The sequence below is a fragment of the Gopherus flavomarginatus genome, chromosome 2 (genome assembly GCF_025201925.1).
Source record: "Gopherus flavomarginatus isolate rGopFla2 chromosome 2, rGopFla2.mat.asm, whole genome shotgun sequence".
Lineage (NCBI taxonomy): Eukaryota > Metazoa > Chordata > Testudines > Testudinidae > Gopherus > Gopherus flavomarginatus.
The window spans coordinates 117704725-117724034 of NC_066618.1; the positions used below are offsets into that span (position 1 = coordinate 117704725).

A 19310-nucleotide genomic window follows, 5' to 3' on the forward strand; every position below is an offset into this window, starting at 1 on the left:
GAACGTTTATTGACTGGGATTTTCACTAACTTTCATTAATATGGAAAAAATTAACTTTTTGGGAGGTAAATCAATGTTCATATCCCAGCTCAGATCTTCCCAAGCCCCCTCAGCTCCTTCCAGCCTAACCCTCACACAACACTTTTCAGACTCAGAATACTCATTCCTGGGGGTCAGAGCCCTTTTCCCTCCAACCTTTTTCAAGAGAGCACTTTTTCAAAGTTTTATAACTCGGTCTGATTAACCTTCAACTTTTTTTCAAAGAATTTTTCTTTGGGGAGGACCTACACATAAGAAACTGTGTGTGGAAAAAGCATTTTTCAGAAAGTTAGATGGGTGGGGCAAATTCACACTTTAATGGAAACTTTAAAACCCTTAGCTATGGAGTCACTATTGCAAATATATACACGTATGTATAGACATGGATATAGACACAGACTCTGAACTTACACTATGAGTATAAATCTTTATAAACAGGAATATTATAAATACAGGACATGCCAGAGATAAGAATGTGATTAGAAATTTCTCTGTGATGACCATGCCACTTATAGTCCTGTTAATTTGGACATATATTGCAGTTGATGGTGGGAGTGGAGGGTCTTACTGTTTTGTTCATTACTTTAAAATTTGCTTACGTTATAGCTTGGCTAATTTGTCGGGTTGGAGAAGTGTTGAATACCATACAGAGATGCCTAGTTTTGGTTATATTGGATGGAAGGATGTTGTAGGTAATATTTTATTGGGTAAGGGAGTGGAGGTAATGAGTGGTGGAAGGGAGAGGGTGTGGGGAAACTCTAGCGTATGTATGCTGTGTAGTTAGATGCAAGAGTGGATAATGATAGCAATGAAACGAGATGCAGCAAAAATGGGTCTCCATTAATAAGGTAGGGAATAAGGTTAAGGAGTTTAAGGCAGTGGTCTGAAAGGAAAATCTAGAAGGAGTCAGATTTCAGTGTTGGAGCACTCATTGCAATGAGTCACTGAGAGAGCCTGAGAGCTGCCTTTGTTTCACTCGTGTCTGAACGTTGGAGGAGACAACAGACTCCAATTTTTATTAACTTTTTCTTTTCAGAAGTAAAAATTAATGTTCACTGAACATTTTTCCCACTTAAAGTCTTTCAACAAACTTTAAAAAAAATGCTCTCAAGGTAAGAATGCTAACTTGTGACTTTTTTTCTAGAATTTCTGCCTTTAACTTTTAGTCTTATCTTTTTCTTCTTTTTTTTCCTCCCTCTTCTTGGCAAATTTGCTCCAGGCATTGCTGGCGGCCCTGGAATTTGCTACTGCTGCACTGGGGTTCATTTCTCCCTGTCGTTTTAGCGGCTCAGGTCATAGAAGGTAAGAAACTCCCCAGATCACTATTTAAATTGAGGTTAAGGGTTTCTTTTGAAAGCCACATTTCCAATATGGAAAGTCGTTGTGCATTTCAAATTTCTAATATATTTGCTGACTGTTGTCTTCAGCTTCACTGGGAGAGGTTGCTGCTAGTTAAGAGCTATAGTTGCCATTTATTCTGGAAGAGTGGGTAGCTAAAATAAATAAATTGGTCCCCAAAAGTAAGAGAGCATGATGTGCTCTCTCAGTGTTACTTGAGAGTGCAGTAAGAGAAAAAATCACTCCGTGTGTTATATGGTGTATATAAGTTACACTTGGATTTACAGAGATGCAGCAGAGTAGTAGGAAGGGTATAGATCTGTCAGTCTGGTGTTAACAGTAGCAAGTGCTAAGTGTGATATGATCTCTAAGGCATTATGTGATGCTGCTTCTGGGTGTTATGAATTTGTGCTCCAGAATGCCTGAGCACATTGTGCCTTTCAGATCTCTTCAGTTATTCTTTGACTAGCATGCTGAAATGAAAATGTAACCAGTTTACTTTTGTGAATGAAAATCCCCTTTTCTCCTTCTCTATGTAATGCATGCTTTGTAACATGGTCAATACCTTGCAGTTTGTACAGAGGATATAACTTTTCAGCATATTTTAAAAGATACTGTATTGATTTAGAAGTTTACATACTATTGAAGAAAAAGCAAATAGAGATTGAAATGTTAGGTTTGCAGCATGGACGATAATATATCTTAAGAGTTTAACTCCTTCAACCAGAATTAATTGTGGATCTTAATTATGTAGGAAACACCTAGATTCTATAGTTATGAGAGCATTAAAAAGGTACTGCATAGAAAAATACAGATTGGAGATAGAGATTTGAATGTTTCCCAACCCCCCCCCCTTCTTTTTCCAACTGAGGCATGCCGCCCAATGTGTGGCAATGTCACAGCCAAAACTCCAGCTAGTTATTCCTTTCACTTCACTGGGAGGTATGCCACATGTTAGCAAATGCTAACTGCAAGATTTTTACATATTGGCCAAGTATGTTACGTTGCTGGACTACATATAATTTATGAATGCTACCGTTAGGAACAAGCTATGAGAAAGACGGGCAAACATTACATGTATTTCATTTTCTGTTCATACAGAGTATGATGCATATACTATTTGGATCCAACTTTCAGCATCGTATGAAGATTTATTTCTCATGTAAAGCTAAATACAGCAATAAACTGACTAAAATGTTTATCTTGGACTGGACAGTCAGATGAAGACCTATAGTACATAAAAACACAAGTAGAAACCCACATGTGGTCATAACTGTATGGGTCATACATTGATAATACTTAGAATAAGCATGAAGCTCTTGCAAGAGATAGATCTAGCACAACGGATCTGCCACCAGAGACAGAGCAGTCAATGATATCAATTACATTCAGTCCTGTAAGATGCTGATTGTCTTCACCTACAGCTGACTTGAACGTGAGTTCAGAGTGCTCAGCACCTTGGAGGATTGAGCCCATGGATCTTTGTAGAGCCCAGTGCAATGGGGCTACCTGTGGTGGTGGTGGTGGTGGGAGGACGGATGCTACTCCAGCTGAGTAAGGGTGACAGAATAAGCCCCATATAACTATTCTTATTAATCAGGGAAGACTTAGTAGTTTGTGTAAGTCTCCACATATTGTAAGCAAGCTATGAAGCATCATTTGGTGGCATCAATAATCGGGAGGATAAATATGTCATCCTTCCATGATACTAGTAATTGGTCAGTCCTGGTATTTGTCCACCCAGAGTGTGCCTGGACCTTATGCAGATACAGAGGGGAAAGTGAGGAAGGTGTAAGTTGCCTTCCCCATTTGCATGAGCCATGGAAGGGCCAAGTAAAGTTGTAGCCTCTGGCCGAGATCCACAAAAAAGACTTAAGATCCCAACCTCCCACATTAGGTGCCTAAGTTAAAAATGTAGGTGTCACTGGGCCTCAAAACCCTCATTTGGCTGCCTTCTAACCCTGTAGGTGCTTAGAATCACTCAGTGCCAATATTTTTTGCTGTAGAAGTCCCCTAGATGCTTGTTTCTGCCTCCAGGCATGCACAGTGCTGCCTTAGACAGGAGTCCTGCTGCCTAACTCACACCCAAGCCCTAGTGTGGTCTTCAAACCAAGTACAGATTGGCATTCTCCCAGCTATCTCCCCAGCAGGGTCCAATCCTTTGAGCATGCCTAACTCCACACAAAATCATTGGAGGACAGCAGCAGCCTCCCATATAGCCTTTACCCTGGTGTACTCATCGCCCATACGAGACCCCAGTTTACACTCAACCCCCCAGTAAGGAGAAGGGATTTGAACAGGGGCCTCTCACGTGAGTGTCCTAATCACTGAGCTATGGATAGTCTGATGCAGGCTCTCTGTCTCTGCAGTTGAAGTTGTTCCACTGTGTATAGATAATTAAATATGCATTGGGCCAAAGAGACAGAGTGAGAAAGACAGTATAGTCCAGTTGTCGTAGGGCACCTGTCAGGTGACTGGGACAGGGGCAGTCTGGCCTGGTGGTCAGAGCAGTCACTGGGCACTAAGGACTAGGTTCAGAGCTGGACTCAGTAGTCAAAAGCTGGAACCAAAGGTTAGAACGGAGGGCAGAAACTGGATACCAGAGTCAAGAGCCAGACTAGAGTCTGTAGTCAGAAGAAGCCAGAGCCACAGTTCGAGCTGGAGGTCAGGAACTGGGCTGAGTAGTGTATCAGGCAAGGCGGAGTTCAAGGCAGGTGCAAGATAGAGGCAAGGCTGGGGGCAAAGCAGGAGCAACAGGACCGAGGTAACACAGGAGCAGTCACAGTGGTGGGTCTGAGCACTGAGGGCTGGTGGAACTGCTGCTGCCCCCTGCAGCCACTCAGGTCGTGTGGCTCATCAGGCAGCCTGCTGCGGGCCAGCTGTATTGATGAGGTTGCCTGGAGACTAGCTCTGCTCCAGAACCTGATTCCTAGTAGCACCTCACCTGAGAGGTGGGAAACTCAAGTTCAAATCTCTGCTCATCAGATAGAGGGTGGAACTGAACCAGGATCTCTGAGTGCGCAGGTGAGTTCCCCTACCAGTGGATGAAAGATAATAAGGGAAGTGGCCACCCCTGACTGTTTTGTGTGGAGTTAGGTGTGCACTGGCACTGTTCTAGCAAGAAACAGCACAGGTGCCTGGCTCCAGGAATGGGGTTCCCAGCTGTGGATTCCAGGCTCTGCGTTCCAAGCAGAGTTAGGCTCTTCTCTTCAGCCTGGACCTAGGTGCCTAAATTGTAGTGAGGGGTGGGGCTTAGGACACACGCTTCTATTAGGCACCTGCTATTGACTAGTTTAGGTGGCTCCTTGCCTAGCATCCTGACTCTTTTAGCTCCATTCTCAGGCACCTGTCGCTGTCCAGAATTATGCAGAGAGCCTAGGCATCTAACCCAGGCTTCGTAGATTCCACGGGGTGGCTAGGCACCTAAAATTTAGGCACTGCAATGCTAAGAATAAATCCACAAAATGCCATTGTGGATTTGTGTCTCTGTACTTCGGGGACTGCAGGAATGATTCCCCACCATGCCCCATCCATATGCCCCTGGAGGCTTATGTCACCTCAAAGGGGGTGGAGAAAAGGTGGAGCCATGTCAGAGAGGAGGAATATGCTATTCCCCATAAAAGGGTATAACAATGAGTATGCAGTCCATGTATGCCCAGGAATTCCAGGAAGTATTCTGCCCTACTAAGCCAGATAGCCTGCAGTGTTCTCCCTGACGTAGTGGCCTGTATCCCCTCATTGTGGACTCTGCTTAAACGGCATAATCAAGTCCCTAATGATCAAGTGACTGTTTTTAACACAACAGCATATCCAACTGCTTTGTTTTGTTGTCCAGCCAAAATACAGAATTAGTTGCTGTTATGTACATTGCATTTCACAACTGCACGTTTTTCCATGTGACACATTGCCTTATTTTAAGTTAGCTACTAGAACATGTAGTTATAATACCTCCAGAGCCGTTTTCATTGTTCCAGCAGCTAAGGGTCAGTCAAAAGTGTTTTTTGAGGGGTAGTGTAGATTGTTTCCACTGGATCATAACACAGAGTGCATGCAAGGCAGCTAAGTGTCTGATTAAACTTGGGATATATGGCAGCTAGTTAAAGAGATTAAATTGTTCACAAATTCATGGGAGAAAACCTCACCTCCAGTGAATGATTTATCTGGGGCTAGATTGTGCCACACAGACAAAGCCCTGATGCTTGGTGGCATGCTGAAACTTCCTTTCACCCCTTCTTCATCTCTCTCCTTGTTGGTACACAGGTGGGGCAACCATGGCCCTTCCCTCTCTTTGCCCTCTGCCAGGTGATATGCACCACAAGGGAACAGAATGGGAGAAATCCCTGCACTCCCCAGAGTGGGCTCATAAAGGGTGGGAAGATCCTTAGCCCTTTCCATTGCACCCTCCCATTGCACACCCTGCAAAGGGGCAGGCAGAATGTGACCACTGAATGTTCTCAGACCTTCTTATGGAGCTGGTCAAATTGTGGAAACCTTTGTAATTACAATAGACGAAATTTGCATCAAATAGTACTTATTCTGTTTGTTAGTAGAGAGAGGTGTCAGAGCCTATTAAGGGGAAGTGATGGAGCTGATTTACTTACATCAGTGATTGTCATTTGAACTATTTAGGTGCATATTGTTAGAATTTCTTCCTCTAGTCATGATACTGCCTCATGTTTGGCCATTTAAGAATTAAGTCCTCCACCTTGTGTTTGGCGTCAGTGCATGGCATTGGTTACTAAAGGCCACATTATGCAAGGGGCTGAACACCTTCCTCTGCTCTTAAAGTCAATAGGAGTTGAGGGTGCTCGGAATTCCCCAGGACTGTGATGTATTCCCAATTGTGGCACCAGATTTGGAATTGTAGCGTGTGAGTGCTGAAGCTGAGCCCGGGTAAAACTTGGAATGGTGAGAGCCTCTTTGATCATCATCTTGCTCTCATTTCCTCATAAAGTCCCATTCATTCTTCTAGATGTCAAAACATCTCAACGCTTATTAGTGTGGGGTGTAGTACTTGACAGCCAGAGCAACGCTGTTGCACGTTTTCATACTTTGTTCCGAACGAAAGTGGGCTTATTTAAATTGTTGATGTGACTTGCAAACGTGGAACCATATAGTGTATCTAAATATTTTAGGTCTGAGTCTTCTTACTTTTAAAGAGCTTTAAAGCGTTCCCATCAACATCTGGGTTTTATTATTAGCAAAGCTACCCAGCACCGGCCTGCTGTAAATAATATGCTCAGCAACAGTTCACAGAAAGTAAATATTTGTCTTTTTCCTTGAATCTGTGTGTACAGAATGGCTGTCATTAGGTTGTTGACATAAACTTTGTGCTAGGGAGCTCTTGGTTTTAATGAAACCATTCCAAATTATTGACTCACATTGACTATTGGCCACCTTGCTGGAATTCAGATATGTAGGTGGATTTGTATTTCTACTCACAGTGTGCCAATGCAGTGGGTGTAGAAAAGAATGCATGTAAGTAGTAATTTTATATGTGTAAAACAGGCTCATTATCCACCACTATGGTGATGGCAGTGTTGACAGGAATGGTCTGTTCCTTTCAATTCTCTTCCAAGAAAGGAAACAACTTCTACAGTCAAGCTTGACTGTACAGAGCACAGACAATGTAGATGCCTCTAATCTTGTTCCAGCTCCAAAGTGAACATTTGGACATTGTCAAATTGCACTGCAGTCTACATTAAACAAGTCACTTCATATCTTTAAACTGTGTCTTCAGGGTGTTAGCAGCTGTGCAAGTTGTTAATATACAGCCTGTCCTGGTTTCATAGCTGTTTAAAATGCCTTCGTTATCAAAACAGAGCCAGTTTACTTAGGGTATCTCTACACTACGAAATTAGGTTGAATTTATAGAAATCAATTTTTTAGAAATTGATTTTATACAGTCGATTGTGTGTGTCCCCACTTCAGACCATTAAGACCATTAACTCGTCGGAGTGCGTCCACAGTACCGAGGCTAGTGTTGACTTTTGGAGTGTTGCACTGTGGGTAGCTATCCTACAGTTCCCGCAGTCTCCACCGCCCACTGGAATTCTGAGTTGAGCTCCCAATGCCTGTTGGGGCAAAAACTTTGTCGCAGGTGGCTCTGGGTACATGTCTTCAGCCCCACCCTCCCTCCATGAAGGCAATGGCAAATAATTGTTTCAAGCCTTTTTTTCTGGGGTCTTGTCCCCCCGACCCGCTCAGCCTGCCGCCTGCCTGGATGATCGGAACCCCAGGCAGGCAGTGGGCTGAGCAGGTCGGCGAATGGAGCCCCAGACCAGCAGCGTGGTGAGCAGCTCAGCCCGCTGCTGGTCTGGGGCTCTCTCCTCTGGCTCCTGCCAGCCGGGGTCCTGCTCAGCCCCTCTCAGCTGGCAGACCTCGGTGAGGTTGATCAGGGATGCCTGGACAGACATGGCTATCCTCCTCTTAGAGCACCGAATGGGAATGACTCCAGGTCATTCTCTTCTTTAAGTTTCATTTCATGGAGATTCAGTCCTGCCTGGAACATCATGCGAGCTGGAGGCTTCTGCCTCAGGCTGCTCTCCCAGCCAGCAGCACAGCGCGGTCGCACCTACCCAGCCTGCCCATTGCTCCCATGGCTCATGAAGCCTGGACAGTAGTAAGGAGCAGTTCAACTTATGGAAAGACAAATCCAGAACGAAGAATTGCACTCTATGGGCTACGTTAAGATTATTTCAGAGTCCTAGATAGCATTAGTCCCTATAAAAGGCTTTATGAAAATTCCTCCCCGCCCCTAACAAAAATGTTAATTTATCAGAGCAGCCGAAAGGATAAGGAATTCTGGACTATAACTTAGAGAGAGCTTCCATAGTATTTAACTCATAATTGATATAATTCAAAGTAAAATTTCACAGCGTGGTCTGTTCTAAGACTAAAAATGCAGGAGGAGAGTCAGAAAAAGGAACTGTAACCTGTTTCCACCTGCTTTCAAACCTGGAATGTTTCATGTGTTAGGTCAACATGATAACCACTATACAAGAGGGCTTGTGTGTGTTAGGTGAACGTGATAACCACTACACTATGGGGCTTCTCTTTTTTTGCCACAGACTTTGCCGAATACACAGGAATGTTTTCTCTAGCTACAGAAGCTACCTAATCCAATGTCTATATCTATGGCCTTCCTGCTCACAAAGTGGTCATGCCCCTGCCCAAGGCTGACACAGCACAAAGTGAATGTGACACAGCGACCTGTCTCGGGCAGGATCGCTAGTGAGTCACGATACTTTTGCTGTTAAGCAAATGCAGCAATTCTTTCTTGGCCTCTGCCACTGAATGCCTCCATGTATTACGCTGTGTCCTATCAGTGTGGGAGGACTGCATGAGCTTGGAAAACATGTCATTGCAAGTGTGTTTTTTTCCGCCTTCTAATCTGCAATAACCTCAGGGACGGAGATGATAAGGGGAGCGTAGAAACATTCTGGGAGGACTGCATGGTCACCTGTGCTGCTGAGTTCCCCATGCTGGCCAAACAGGAAATGAAATTCAAACAGGGGCTTTTCCTATATACCTGGCTAGTCCATCTGAGTTCAAAGTGCTTTCCAGAGCGGTCACTATGGAGCACTCTGGGATAGCTCCTGGAGGCCAATACCATCGAATCGTGTCCACACTACTCCAAATTTGACCCAGCAATGTCAATTTCAGTGCTAATCCCTTCGTTGGGGGAGGAGTACAGAAATCAATTTTAAGAGCCCTTTATGTCGACAAAAACGGCTTCGTCATGTGGACGGGTGCGGGGTTAAATGGATTTAATGCTGCTAAATTCGACCTAAACTCGTAGTGTAGACCAGGGCTTAGAGAAAATTGATGAGGGTAATTCTGTATAAATAGTTGATGAATCTGGTAACAACTGTGGAACAAATTTGCTACCTCAGACTTGTCCTATCATTTGCTGTTCTAAATGGATTAGTGTATCCGATGCTGCATTTTGTCCAATAGCTCTTCAGGACAATAACTGGCATATTTGGTAACTTGCTCAGCTGATCAGCTAAAGGTTCCCAATGCCTCTTGAAGGGAAACCGGTAGGGGTACAAGTGTGTATAATTAGTATAGTGGTTATGTTCATTTCCACTCGTCTCCACAGTTACTAGATTGGATATCCTTCGGATGGAAAGTCATTTTAATGTTCCAAGCTAAACATCATGATTTTGTAAGTGATATCTTTATATGTATGCCACTAATTCTGCTTCAGTGAGTTGCTGTGCTGCATTTGCTGTGGCAGAATAGATTGAAATCTTCATTGCAATGGACTGGCTCAGCTGCAGGCACTGGAACACAGGAAATTTCATTTAAGCAGCCTGAGTGGTACAACATCCTTTGAGTGTTTAAGAACACGTGCATCTGCTCATACACTCACGAGTTTGTCAGGGCTTTACGCTAAAGCTAGGGTTCCATTGTGAGGAGGAGATCCTCTGCAAGAAATGCCTCCTGTGTGCAAGCACTGACACTTTTACACCATATACCAAATTACAACTCCTCACCACCTAGTGAAGTGGTGGAATCTCCATCCTTACAGGTTTTTAAGGTCAGGCTTGACAAAGCCCTGACTGGGATGATTTAGTTGGGGATTGGTCCTGCTTTGAGTAGAGGGTTGGACTAGATGACCTCTTGAGGTCCCTTGCAACCCTGATATTCTATGATTCTATGACTGCTCCTACCATGGATAGATTGACAGAAACATGCCTGTTATGGGGAAAGGAAAGTACAGGCAAAGGAGTTGCAAGAGGTATGAATTTGACCCACTGTATTGCAGTGCTCTTCTGGCAAAACCAGAGGATCAGTTGAGGAGCCAGAATTCATGCATGAGGAAGGCACTGCCACAGGCACTGTATGCAAAGAAGTTAACACAATGGAGCATGGGATCAGGAATCATCTGTAAATCACAAATGAGGCCAAAACAGAAACTTCGGATTTGCTTCATGCAGTGATCAACCATTTGAAAGGATTGAATCCCATGTTGTCAATAATATGGTTTGGCAAGAGGCAAAAAACCAAGAATTTGTATACATTTGTTCTGCCTAGGATTAATGCAAAATAAGAGAGTGACACTGGCAGACTAGGTACCAGCTCATGCCAAAGCCCCAGGCCTCACTGAACACTTACAAATGCATAGCTGGAAGAATAGCTCTGTGTGGCTCAAGAGCGTCTCTCTCTCCAGCAGAAGTTGGTCCAATAAAAAATATTACCTCACCCACTTTGTCTCTCTGATATCCTGGGACTGACACGGCTACACTTACACTGCACATATGTGGAAGCCAGGCCAATTCCCTTTTGTATTAGTATAGGTCACAGTGATAGCTAAATGTATGAGTGTATTTGGTGTTTAAACTTCATGCAAACTAATGGGATGCTGCATGCATTGTTTTCATTTATCTGTATCCTGTTATAGTGTAATTGCAAACATTTAATGAGTGCAGGGGACTGGACTAGATGACCTCTCAAGGTCCGTTCCAGTTCTATGATTTACATTGTATATATCCTGTTAGTAAATAACCCATCAGATAAGAAAGAAGTTAGAATTTTAACAGGAAAGTGCTAATTCTTGCACATTTCAAAGCAAGAGGTCATTGTGGGTGATGACTGGAAATGAAAGTCTCTAAATGCATTCCGTTCTCTCCATCCTCAAAGAGCTCATGTGAGTAGTGACACTATCAACTTGTTTTCTGTGAGAAAAAGAAGCTAGAAGTATGGATGCAGAGAAAAATTCTTCATCTCTGGACAGTATTGTTTTAACAGAGCAGAATAACGGAACAAGAAGACCTGAGATCCCCAGAGTTTTTCTGGGTAGCCCTGAGAGACTTTTGGGAAACTGGCAGAATACTACATCTCTGCTACCATTTGGTATTATAGACTGTGACTCACCCGTGTATGTAATTTTACCTGATTTAACCTGTCAATAACTCATTCCCTTTTTATTAGCTAATAAACCTTTAATTAGTTCACTATAGAACTGGCTACCAGTGTTGTCTTTGGTGTGAGATCTAGAATGCAAATCGACCTAGATGAGTGACTAGTCTCTTGGGACTGGGTGTAACCTGGAATATTTTATGATTTTTGGTATAAGTGACCATTTATTACATAGCCCAGCTTGCCTGGGTGACAAGATAGACCGGCGTGTCTAAGGGGTCTGTCTGTGATTCCATTATAAGACTACATGTTTTATGGGGCTGGTGAAATCGAATTATAGAACATACCATCAGTTTGGGGTGCCTGCCCTGCTTTTGACAGTTTTTCCTGAGGTTGGTACCCCTGGTTGTGAGGCACTCTGGATAGTGTGACAAAAGAGTACCTGAATTAACACCATGAGAAACATATTGCAGCCATCCTAATCCATGAACTTGAACAAGTGGGACAGTATAGGTGACTGGCTAGAAAAGGGGGTTGCCAAAAATGCATTGGGTTTGGCACAGGTAATCGCAGAGATCCTTTACCTGTGTTGTGCTCTCTGAGCATATTTAATTGAGTAGTTCTGAGGTCTTCAGTCTATTGGCAAGAGAGTAGCTGTGGCTTAATCAGGACACACAGATGAAGACATACGGTCACCGGGATGGATTTAAATGGCAGGTTGCACCTTTGTTAATTTAACACTGAGGACTGGCGCTATAGGCCCAATCCATCTCTCACATACCATTCATCTGTGTGGGACTACATGGGCTCCCACCATATAACCAATACCTCAGGGTAGACCTTCTCAGGCTACCCCTAGGACTCAGCTCACTTCTGAAGCCTCTTGGCCACCCACCCCACAGCAGGGGGGGTGGGTAGAGGGTGCTAAGGGAGTACCTTGGTCTGCAAAGTCTTCAGGTCTCCACTTCTTACAGGAATAGGGTCCACCAATGAAATGTTGGGTCTCATTTATATATGGGAGCTGGCAGGACCGGCGCTAGTGTTTTTAGTGCCCTAGGTGCACGGCCATTTCGCCGCCCCACGCACTGGTCCCGCTGCTCTGGTGGAGCTGCCGCAGTCATGCCTGCGGGAGGTCCACCGGAGCCGCGGGAGCAGTGGACCGTCCGCAGGCATGACTGTGGCAGGTCCACCGAAGCTGCCTGCCGCCCACCCCCCGGCAAAATGCCGCTCCTCAATAATCCTGGTGCCCTAGGCGATTGCCTAGGCTACATAAATGGAAGCTCCAGCCCAGGGAGCTTGGCCTTTTTGGCCTTTATCTGCACTGGATTCTTGATACAGGTTGCAACACAATGAACTAACGTTCCTGTATATTTCTAATATTATATTTCCAAGCTGTGCCCCCTTCAACTTCACTGTGCCTCCACGATGCTGTGAGGAAGGTGAGAAAACCTACCAGATCTCTGCCAGTTGGGTCTAGTGGGAAAAATTACTTCCAGGCTCCCAAACAGGGAATCAGTCAGACCCACAGCGCCCTGAAAAAACCCAGCTTGTACACTACAACTATAAGAAGGAGTGGGCAGGAGATATAAAGAGGATAGGAGGTCCCTACAGCCTGGAAAAAGGTCTAAATTAATGGGAAAGTGGAACATGGGGGCCAATCAATCCATGTTTGCTCTCAGATGGCCAATGAGAGGCAGAGAGCCAGAGAAGGAGGGGCCCAGGTTGGGCATCTTCAGGCAGGCAATCTCCCTCTCTCCTCCTCACCTCTGGGCAGCTGTCCAATTCTGCCCCCCTCCCAACCCTACCCCGCCCCGTAAAGCAAGGAATCATTCTTCATCTTGTGTGCGCTAAAGAGCAGAAATGAGTGGGCTTTTGAGTGAGGATCATGCTAAATACAATGGCAGCCAGAGAAATCCACATAGACTCCACCACTGAAACAGAATTTTTATGAGGCTTAATCCCTTGGAAATTCCAGCGAGAAAGGCACTTTTCCCATCTTGTTATAATTCTGTGGTATGGTCAATTCTACCTAAAATATAGTCAGCTTGGATGAAACACCTAAACAGGTTCAAAACCCTTTGTCTAGGAAATGAGTCACATTTGCACTTTATTTATTCTTTATTTGTTTGTATTCTTGCAGCCGAAAACATTTTAATACAACTTTTCCAGTGTTCTTGGCAGAGGTCACAGGACGACCTTTATCTTGTGAGCTTTTTCCAGCGGCATTAGAACAAAAAAAAGTCAATCTCTGGTTGTGCATTACTCTAATCCAGGCTACTTAATACCAAGTTTGTGTTTTGGTCCTTGGTTCAATAGTTATTAAATTGAGTATTGGCACAATTGTAAAGCTACTGTTATACCGCCAAAGATGTCTCCAATTGACATTGAGGCCTGTTGATTTACGAGCATGCTAATATATGATTTAAAGTTGCGTCTTTTCTCATGTTAGTGTATACATCTCCATGAGAGTCAAAAACTCATCTAATTAAGACATTGGCACACATAGTTTTAAAAAAAGAGAGTTCTAATCTCTGTAGTCTGTATGTTCGGAGCCCAGATCCTCAACAGTGTGATTTCAATGGGGTTTAGTTGCCTAAATACCTTTATAGATCTGGGCCAGGATGACTGTTCAAGATTTATTATTATTTTTTAATTCAAAGCAGCATACCTCTTCCTGCCATAAACATTCTGGAAGCAAAATATTCAGATTTTGATTCAATTTACATAGTAAGGCTTTACTTTTCATATCTAGCTACATAGCTGTAACAGAGAAAAAGTAAGACAAAATAACCTACTTAAACTCCTGACTCACATTCAACGGAACTTCAGCGAATGCACAGTTAAGGGATTTGTTTTCTCCACCCACTGTTTGCAGCATTAGTATTGCCAAATGCTTGTACCAGTTTTCTTCAGCTCTCCAGGCTTATCAAGTATACTATGGAGGACTGAGCAGGGGACACAAGTTCCTGCCAAGTGCACCAGGGCCTGTAGACTTTTAAGATATATTCAGCAATGCTAAATTCTGACCATTTCCAAGAGGATTCTTATCAAGCACTCAATGCTTTAATGTGAGAGCAGAGAAAACAGACATAGTAATGGACAAGCACTGAGTAAGTGCATATTTGTGACTCAAAGATTGATTTTTTGGCCTATTAAAGCAATTGACAGAATCCCTTAAAGTGAAATCAGGTTAAGTGTTTTAAAATACTTAAGCAATTTTTATTTAAAAAAATCATTCATTCCTTGCAAGTGCCCTAGTGATTCTTGTCCACTGGTTGTGTTTGTTGGTCTGGAAAAGTCACTGATTTCTTAAGAGAGAATCAACAAACAGAAATCATCCTTAGAGAACTTAGTCACAGAGGGCCATATTATGCTGTATGTATAAAATCACGCAGAAAATCTGGAAGCAGGAAACTCCATGAGTTGAAACACACAGACTTTCCTCCAGATTCTCCTGTTAGGAGGTGCTCTCCTTAATCCTCATGCAGAGTTGATAATAATCATACTGCTGCTCTACTGGGGACCCAGATCATCCAAACCCAGGTAGAGAACAGTAAGAATATCCTTTTAAGGGTCTTATAGTGGAATTGTTACATCCCTGGTAACTTCCTATGCTGGAATGTGGAAAAGTCAGAGAGACTACTTAAAACAAACTGGAGGAAAAGCAAAATTCTTATTAGGAATGAATGGATTCGTTCTGCGTACTTTTGAAGGGCTCACCCAGCATGCGTATCAAAATTTGACTCTGACACAAAATCCGGTATTATTTGGTTTTCACTCTGGCAGGGCTACCTGGGATGTGTGTGCAAAAGAGGCAGTTTGCTCTATCTCCATGGTAATTGTTTTGGAAGGGTGTGTGGGAGGGGTCACTCAGTGTCAGATTGTTCCCTGGACTCCCCATAACTTTCATATGGTCCTGCATTCTGATTGGGAAGGATTGAAAAGGGAGAAGAGACAGGGTAAATATGCATGGCTGTTGGCTGTTAAGGGAATGTCTATCATTAGATGAATTTTGAATTACAGTCTGATAAGTGCAAAACTTGGGCTCAGCCCAGTCTCCGGAGCTAATGAAGTGCCTTTCATTAAGAACATTCAGTCAGCAGGCTCTCTGAGTTTGAAAAGTGCGATGTACATGAGATACCTCAGATTTGGTTCATTCTGGCCTTTGAAGAAAAGGGCCGTGAATTGTCCCTCGGATCGATTAGGCAATCAGTGCAGAGCATGGAATATTGGCATTATATTGCTCCTGTCTGTTCATTCTATGCATCTGGCAAGCTGACACACATTGGAGTTGCAGGAAAATACCCTGGGGCATTGTATGGTTAACGCTCCACTGCCTGTTGGCTGGATAGGAAGTACTTCAGCAATGTAATCACCTTCTTACCAGCAGCTTTATCCTTAGAGTTCTCTTTTTTTTGGCCAGGTCTGTGAGTACGTGATAAAACTCATTGTACGCCATACCCCTATGCTGCCTTTCAACATACATACACACAGAATGGGAGAATGTACTTGTCAAAACCCGTTGCCCTCTTGATTTAATTTTCCACATCCTTCCCCTGGAACTGCAGACTCAGACATTGCAGAACTGGCAAGGGATTGCATATCACATCTACATTTAGGATGGAATGCCACAGAAAATGAAAACAAACCCGCATAGATCCCAGACCATATACTGGTGTATGAGCTGCCATGCCCCATTCCCAGCCTCCCATTCCCAAAGCATCGGCAATATCGTTCCAGGATTTTCTGCATTTGGCTTGTCCTCTCCATTCAATTCACTCTTGAGAGGAGCGCAGAGCACACAGTGGTAGGTAACAGTGCTCAGAATTGCACTAATTTACGGTCCTATTTTGGCATAGCTTACAGTGAATGGCAAGATACTTTATGCTCCAGAAGTAGAACATTTCCCGATTTTTTTTGCTTATTTGCCAAGCCAAATACCTCCTTGTGTTCTGCTGGGTAAATTCTGCAGAGGGGCCAGTGGTGCCATGGGGTCATCTGTGGATAGCCTGTTCCCACCACATTTTATGACCATCTGACTCTTGGCACACCAAGTAATGTAAGGAGAACAGAACACACTTAGAACTCAATTTCTTTTTCATTGCTAGCTACGTGCATGTTAATGAAACTCAGGAGGAAAGAACCAGTCAAATTCATCAATAACTCCAAGCGATGCTTCAAACATCCTCACGTGCGGTGGCTATGCTGTGATAGTTTTCTTAAGAGCTGCAATTGTAGTTTGCTCTTAAACTATTCCAGAACTGTAGTTTGTCTACCTGCTCTGGTGTGACTCATTTCTGGTGATGTAATTCTTATAATTTCAAATGACTGAACCCAGATTCAAAGGAGGTCTTGTTCCACAAATGGAAAGTATCCCCATAAAATTGAAAACAGGCTTAGGGAACTATAAACGCCACATGGCTGGACTATTTTTTTCTTTTTTCCTCTAACAATGGCAAACTAAATATTTGGCCTGACTGGTAGAGATATGTTTGTGCAAGACTGTAATTGAAAGGGGTTTCCTCATAAGAGACAATATAATGAATATAGGATTTTTGAGATGTGCCCTGGAAGCTGGGTTTGAGAACACACTGTGGCTGTGTCCAACAGTTCACCACAGACGCTCCCTAGTTTCTTTTTAATAAAAGTTGTATTCCTTTCTCACTCACTCCTTTGTTGTTTAATGAACCCTCAGATTATTAATCTCCTGTGCAGCAAATTGTGAGGTGAGAAGTCGGTGAGTCCCTGACACTTAAAAACTAAAGCCTCACAAATTTCTGCTGCCCTAATCCAAGGCCCTTGTTTACTTCTCCCTCTCAGATTTGATAAATGTTGCTAGATACAATCGAGGTTTTCAAAAAAATCAAGAAAAGGAAGTATAAGGGAAGTTGCCTTGTGATTATTCCAAATTATAATTGCTTAAGATGCAGTGTTGTTTGAAAAAAGAAAAAAATTAGCCAATCAAAACTGTTCAAGAATAATGGGAAAAGGAGTTAACAGTAGGGATGGGGCAAGAATACCATTTTTGGATTTGTCTGGGTAACTGTAGGTTTCAGTGCCATTGCATACTTAATGGATTCTATATTACTAGCGTAGGGGTGCCTTGCATCCAGGGCCAGGTAGCAGATGACAGACTGCATTAGGAGGAAATGGATGGGAGAAATCTGGGCTGTGGAAGTGTGTAGTGGGAAAGACCTGGTGGGAAGACTTTGAGACTAGGCTGGGGTTGCAAGAGGCAGGCCTAACAGGTGGTTGTGGATGGGAAACTTGGAGGTTGGAGTGGAAGGGGTAGGCTGGGCAGCAGCAGGGATGCATCCCAGGTGTGTCCGCCTAGGTAGGCGGGCCAGGCCTACTGTACTCCTCTCTTCCTGCCACACACAAAGTCCTCTGCTGGGCTGATGGTGGGGGCCCCAGAACAGTAGTTCTTGGCATTAACAATCCATTGGGATACATGAGGCAGTTCACCCTTCTCAGAGGCATTGTTTCAGGCTGTCAGCAGACTCAGGATGAGGTTGCTGCATAAGTCCGGTCAGGTTGTCAAACTTTTCTTGGGGGACTAGAAGCTATCTGAGAGTCTGCCATAATCACAAGACTCCAGAAGTTGGCTCCCTAGCTCTAGTTTGGCAGCTACTTCTGAAGTAGAAAGTAACAGGTGGTCATGGGCCAAGAAAAGCCCAGAATTTGTAATGTAACATGCAGAATAATGGCCAACTACTGTACACTAAAGCCAATTCCTGCTGTTCCCCAAAATGCCATGTGATACATAGGTGCCAACTTTTCCTGGTGCTGGTGGGTGCTCGAATCCCTCCCACCTCTGCCCCGCCCCCATTCCAACCCCAAAGTCTCTGCCCTCTCCCTGCCCCTATTGGACCCCTTCCCCAAATCCCCACCCCTTCCCCACCTCTTCCTCGAGCACACCACTTTTCCCCTCTCTCTTGCCGCCCAGTGCTTGCTGCTGTGAAATAGCTGTTTCATGGTGGGAAGCACTGGGAGCTAGGGGGAGGAGCAGGGAAGGCACGCTCAGGGGAGGTGGTGGAGGTGAGCTGGGGCGGGGCAGGGAGCTGCTGGTGAGTGCAGACCACCCACCAATTTTTCCCTGTAGGTGGTCCAGCCCCGGACACCCATGGAGTTGGTGTCTATTGTGTGATATTGCGTGCCCAGGCAAAGCAGACCAATGGCAGTTTGTAAAGTGTCATCTCAAAGACACATACACACACACACTAATCCACCTGGAACTCAGTTTGCCAAAGGATGAGAGGTCAAGTCAACACTACTGTCTAACTACTCCAAACCTAATGCTCTTAGACCACAAGATATGTACTGTCTTCCTCAGCCATGTTCTTATACCCTGCTATTCAGGGCCTGCGCTTCCATTTAGGCGGCCTAGGCAATCACCTAGGGCGCCAGGATTACTGGTGGGTAGCATTTTGCCGGAGGGGGCGGCAGGCGGCTCCAGTGGAGCTGCCGCAGTCTTGCCTGCAGAGGGTCCGCTGGTCCGCGACTCCGGTGGAGCTGCCGCAGTCGAGCCTGTGGACGGTCGGCTGCTCTCGCAGCTCCGGTGGACCTCCCGCAGGCACGACTGCGGCAGCTCCACTGGAGCCGTGGGACCAGGGCGCGGGGCAGCAAAATTGCAGTCCGCCTAAGGCGCTAAAACCCCTAGCGCCGGTCCTGCTGCTGTTAAGCCTGAACACATGAGGTGATGAGTCATCCCTGAACTAGAGCCTGATTAAGCCACACGTGGTGATGAATCATTCCTGTGGTAGGCTTCAGCCAATCCACAAGCCAGAAGCAGGTCTGGTGACTCTCAGGGCCTGTATATAATCTTCACAGGAAGAACTGCAGCTTAGACTGCCTAATATCATTTCATGGTTTAGAACTCTCCCTGCCCTGATAGTGATGACAGACTATACAGGCTTTAGTCTGCTCCAGCCTTGTTCCCAGTCCTGCTCTATGCCCTGCCCTTTCACCAGTCCAGCTTCCAGCCCTATGCTTGCCTTCTTCTGACCTTGCTTTTGACTCTTGATTCTGCCTTTGACCTCTGGTTCTGGTTCCTGGCCTAACTGCCA

General features: G+C 44.5%; 1 protein-coding gene across 3 annotated transcripts in view; it reads left to right on the plus strand.

Annotated features, from left to right (window-relative positions):
- The first annotated feature begins 890 nt into the window (after nucleotides 1-890).
- The window catches only part of COL15A1 (collagen type XV alpha 1 chain), a 262588-nt gene continuing 244168 nt past the window's right edge, over nucleotides 891-19310 (plus strand). For 2 of the 3 annotated variants that reach the window (XM_050938131.1, XM_050938133.1), the window contains exons 1-2: nucleotides 892-1151; nucleotides 1259-1341. In XM_050938131.1, the coding sequence (XP_050794088.1) occupies nucleotides 1141-1151; nucleotides 1259-1341 (94 nt within the window). In that variant the 5' untranslated portion in view covers nucleotides 892-1140. Of the gene's footprint in view, nucleotides 1152-1258; nucleotides 1342-19310 lie in introns of all 3 variants that reach the window. The other variant, XM_050938132.1, reaches the window with a different exon arrangement.